The 4,657-nt window shown below is 42.2% G+C and overlaps 1 protein-coding gene across 5 annotated transcripts; it reads left to right on the plus strand.

The window, feature by feature from the left end:
• The first annotated feature begins 212 nt into the window (after positions 1-212).
• LOC122051908 (protein indeterminate-domain 7-like) lies at positions 213-3,118 on the plus strand. Of its 5 annotated transcripts, none has more exons than XM_042613243.1 (5): positions 213-358; positions 829-1,049; positions 1,137-1,536; positions 1,756-2,624; positions 2,788-3,118. In XM_042613243.1, the coding sequence occupies exons 2-4, from the start codon at positions 839-841 to the stop codon at positions 2,615-2,617; spliced, it is 1,473 nt and encodes a 490-aa protein (XP_042469177.1). In that variant the 5' UTR covers positions 213-358; positions 829-838; the 3' UTR covers positions 2,618-2,624; positions 2,788-3,118. The 5 variants fall into 5 exon arrangements, with proteins under 5 accessions (XP_042469177.1, XP_042469176.1, XP_042469175.1 ...); XM_042613242.1 differs by lacking the exon at positions 213-358 and adding an exon at positions 377-577 and having other exon boundaries at positions 711-1,049; XM_042613241.1 differs by lacking the exon at positions 213-358 and adding an exon at positions 378-577.
• Positions 3,119-4,657: the final 1,539 nt, after the last annotated feature.

Here is a 4,657-nt window from a genome sequence, read left to right on the forward strand (position 1 = left end):
CACAGAACTCAAGGAGTTGTGGCGTGCAGTGATAAATTTTTTTTTTTTCTGTGAAAGGTATCCCCGGGTTAAATCAGAAAACCGAACAGGACACTACATGAGATGATATTTATGTCGGTTTCATTAGAAATTGACCTTTATTCATTTCTATAAATTTATCGTGATGATGCTATGGCTGGAGCGTGTGATAATATATTGATTTTACCACGGGTAGACAGTAAATATAGAGTATGCAATTGAAAGGATTTTTTTTATACTCAGGAGGTAAGAATTCCGGGATAAATTGCCAGGAGAAGGGGAAAAAAATTGGGAGAAAAGACGGCAAGTGCGACGTCAGAGTTGGTTCTGTACATTGTGGGTATGTATTGAATGGTGTAGGATTGCAACATTCACTTGCTTCCCTCATCCACTTCTCTCTCTCTCTCTCTCTCTCTCTCTCTCTCTCTCTCTCTGTCTTCCCCAGCAACACTGCACAGCTGCTTTTCTTGATCATTTCAACGGTTCAACCTTTAGCTGTTGTCCATCTGAATTGCTGAATTTTGGAGGTGTTTTGGTCTTTGATATCAGTTAGCTTTTGGTAGTATTCTCAAGCTTTTTATTCTTAATTTCTGGGTCTTTTCAACGGGTTCAATATATGTATGTATATATATATACATACATATAACAATTAGGCTTTGCAGCAAAAAAACTTTTGTTTGTTTGGTTTTCAGGTTTGGATCGTATTGTGGATGCATGTGATCAGTAGATCTGCATGCTTGCTGGATTCTAGTGCTAGCTATCTAGTCTTTTGATTCTTTACAAGCTGATTTAATTCAAGAAAATTGACAGTTGAGAGAAGATGATCATGAAGGGGATGATCTCAAGCCAGGCGGCGGCGGCGCCGCAGCAGCAGCAGCAGCAGTTGGTGGATGAGAACATGTCCAACCTCACATCTGCCTCCGGGGAAGCAAGCGTCTCATCCAACCAGCAATCCAACTCCGCTGCCTCCCCCAACCCAAACCCAAACCCAAACCCTACCAAGAAGAAAAGAAACCTCCCCGGAAATCCAGGTCCCATACACATCTAATTCTACTCGTACATATATATATTTTGTTCGTTTCTTCATGAGAAATTAATCTTCGTATGTATTTGTTTAGATCCAGAAGCTGAGGTGATCGCGCTGTCGCCGAAGACGCTGATGGCGACCAACCGGTTTCTGTGCGAGATCTGCGGCAAGGGATTCCAGCGCGACCAGAACCTGCAGCTCCACCGCCGGGGCCACAACCTGCCGTGGAAGCTGAAGCAGCGGAACAGCAAGGAACCGGTGCGAAAGAAGGTGTACGTGTGCCCGGAGTCCACCTGCGTCCACAACGACCCCGCCCGCGCCCTCGGCGACCTCACCGGCATCAAGAAGCACTTCAGCCGCAAGCACGGCGAGAAGAAGTGGAAGTGCGACAAGTGCTCCAAGAAGTACGCCGTCCAGTCCGACTGGAAGGCGCACTCCAAGGTCTGCGGCACCAGAGAATATAGATGCGACTGCGGCACCCTCTTCTCAAGGTACCTGTACACTACTAACTGGACCACTATAATTAAACTTAACTTGATTTGGAGGAGCTAGGAGCTAGGAGCTAGGAGGTAGCTATAGACCATGAATGATTCATCCAGCATTTATTCGACTACCATTCCAGATCTTAATTTTGGTTTCTGGTTTCTTGTTTAATTAATTTCTTGATCGATGCGTGCGTGCATGGATTATGGATTATGGATTGGCTGCAGGAGGGATAGCTTTATCACGCACAGAGCCTTTTGCGACGCTTTGGCAGAGGAAAGCGCGAGAGCAATAGCAGCAGTGAATCATTTGGCGCCGCCCACTAATCACCACTCACTTCTCTTCCCAGTCCCACAACCTGTGCCCCTTTATGAGGAGCAACACTCCTCTGATCTACTTCCTCATCACGTCGATCAATCTGATCATCATCTTTCGCTCAAAAGGGAGCAGCAGACTGCTCAAAAGGGACCATGGCTGACTGCCACCTCTCTCAGCCAGTACTTAACAAACCAGCAACAGCAATTCCCTCCTTCCCCATTGATCTTCAGCACTAGATTGGAGGAGCAGCCAGCTTCTCCGGCACTTGCTCCGCCCTTCCATGCCACTGCGCACATGTCTGCCACTGCGCTCTTGCAGAAGGCGGCAGAGATGGGTGCAACCATGAGCAGGCCTCACCACCTAGGTCTCATGGCAGCAGCTGCCACTTCTGGATTTGGTCATCATCACCTTCCTCTCGGGCAAGAATACATGGTCAACACGACGACGAACGCTGCTGTCGCCTCCTCCACTCCGTGCCATCTCGACGAGCGTAGCCTTGAGGCCGCCGGCGATCACTTTCTGTTTGGGGAAATGCCGGGATCAAAGAGAGAACAAGGAAGTCGAGGAATGAACGATCAGGAAAGGGTCTGCAATATCATTACGGGTGGAAATGGCGACGGGATGGCCACCAGAGACTTCCTAGGATTGAAGGCGGCGTTTCCCCATCGCGATATCCTTAACTTGACGGAGTTGGATCCTAATTGCTTGAGCTCCTCCTCTTCCTCCTATGATCAGTACCGACAAAGAAAGATGAAGCCATGGCATGACTGACATTAAGGTACGTATATAGCTAGGTAATTAAACTTAAAATATTCCTCATCTTCTTAAATTTCCATGATTATATTAATTATATTCTAAGTTAATTTGTTATTGGTTCGCCTGTTAATCTGTCAATGTTTGTGAGTTTTCTTTTCTTAATTCCTACTATATATTCCACACAGATGTGTCAGGACCATGCAAGCAAAAAAATGCATCAAAGACGAGAGATATAATAAAAGGTCATGCACTTAAAGGACGACACATGTAACAAATCCAAATGTGAGGTGAGTGCTGTAACTTAGTAGTATATATATATATATATATATATATTCCTAGCCTCTTTAATTTGTACATTTAAGGACGAATTAAGTCTACTGCATGGCAATCCATGCAGCTCGTACAAATCGAGTGGCCATGTTAATTTATAAGTGTATATGAACAGCCATGTACGCGCATGGATAAATTTCTTCGGACATATATTTGAATAATTAATTAATGAGCCGCTTCACAGTACGGATTGTTTAATTATTCGATATTTTAAGCCATGTATCTGTCGTTAATTGTTGCACAATTTCTCTCTCGCACTAAGAAAATAGTTCATGATTAACTAACTAATTCACTATATTATATAACTCCTATTTTTTCCAGTTTAACTTGTTAATTATTAATTTGTTGGAGTTAATTATACATAACTCCACTATATAGACCATCAGTTATTTTTATGTTATTTATCTTACAATATAGTAATTAGAGACTAGAGTGTTCTACATGTTCTTAATTAAAGTTTTAGGAATAATATACTTATTAAAATTGAACTTTAATTATGATGAAAATTAAATCATTCAATATATTAAAATTGATCACGCGTAATATATATTATTTTATAGAGATGAGAAATAACCATAAATATATAGATGAATAAAAAAGAAATCAGTACCAATCAAACTGAATTTATTTCCTTTAAAACTATTCATGGTTCATGAGTTTAGAGATGAAGGCAATAAGCAGTGGCAGCCATGACCTTGAGCTTGTGGTTCATCATGGCGAGCTCGGAGACTATAGGGTATGCAAGGAACTTTAACAGTTGCAAGACTCTAGTTCTCAACTTTCTTTCTCCCCGGTTAAACAATCCTAATTGTCTGAGCTTGTGTTGTTTTATAACTATAATTTTCTCTCAAATCCATCATTACTTATATCCTTTAATTACACACACACACACTTATACACACAAAAGGACATGGATCAAACATACAAAGAATGTCTAGTCACGGGCGCAGTTGAATTGTGGGGCATATATGCTTTCATGAGTTGCAAGAATAAGTGAGAAGGACAATGACCGATCCTAGTCTTCCTCCGAAGCTCATTAAATTCAACCCCTTAGTGTACATCCCTCTGAACTTTCATTTATGCACTGACTAAAATTTAATTAATTAAGCAGAAGAAACTGAATTCTACAGCATCTAAAGAAATGCACGCACGCATGGTTATTTCTTGATTTGTGGCTAGTTTATCAGCTAGTGATGGAGCAAGACATGACGTGCTCTTTTGTTTGTCGATGGCTGGGCCGGCAACAAACTAGACGAGGTCACTTTTTAGTCGAGACGTCGTCGATATATACTTCATGGGCATGCATAATATTGGAGAGAGATCGGAGAAGGAAAGCAAAGGATCTGTCAACGCATTACGCATGGAACGAGGCTCTTGATTTCTATCTTTTATCCTTGGTAGTGCATCACCTCGATCGACCCGTGCATGTGGTGGCCATTGCCTTGTGTTGTATTATTGCTGTAAAAGATACTGAGGCGCATGCATGCATGGAGCCAGAAATAAAACAACAGCAGCAGCAGCAGCCATCACGAGATGAACCCATCTTCTTCCCCCGGCCCACACTTTATTCTCTCACTGTCTCTCACAAACTTGCTTTCCTGTGAACTCCTCTCTTCCTTTTCAAAAAGCTAGAAGCCATTAAAACCCATATGTCAACAAAAAACAAAAAAAAAGTGAATACAATTGATTTTTTTCTCACACAAGACGTTGACCATGCATGCATCG

This window comes from Zingiber officinale, chromosome 3A (assembly GCF_018446385.1).
Source record: "Zingiber officinale cultivar Zhangliang chromosome 3A, Zo_v1.1, whole genome shotgun sequence".
Classification (NCBI taxonomy): Eukaryota; Viridiplantae; Streptophyta; class Magnoliopsida; order Zingiberales; family Zingiberaceae; genus Zingiber; species Zingiber officinale.

What these genes read in the sequence shown, in the direction of transcription:
- LOC122051908 (XM_042613243.1), top strand. Translation starts at nt 839, where the DNA reads ATGATCATGAAGGGGATGATCTCAAGCCAGGCGGCGGCGGCGCCGCAG. An exon ending in AAACCTCCCCGGAAATCCAG is followed by an intron (nt 1,050 to 1,136) that starts GTCCCATACACA and finishes GTATTTGTTTAG; the next exon opens with ATCCAGAAGCTGAGGTGATC. An exon ending in TGCGGCACCCTCTTCTCAAG is followed by an intron (nt 1,537 to 1,755) that starts GTACCTGTACAC and finishes GATTGGCTGCAG; the next exon opens with GAGGGATAGCTTTATCACGC.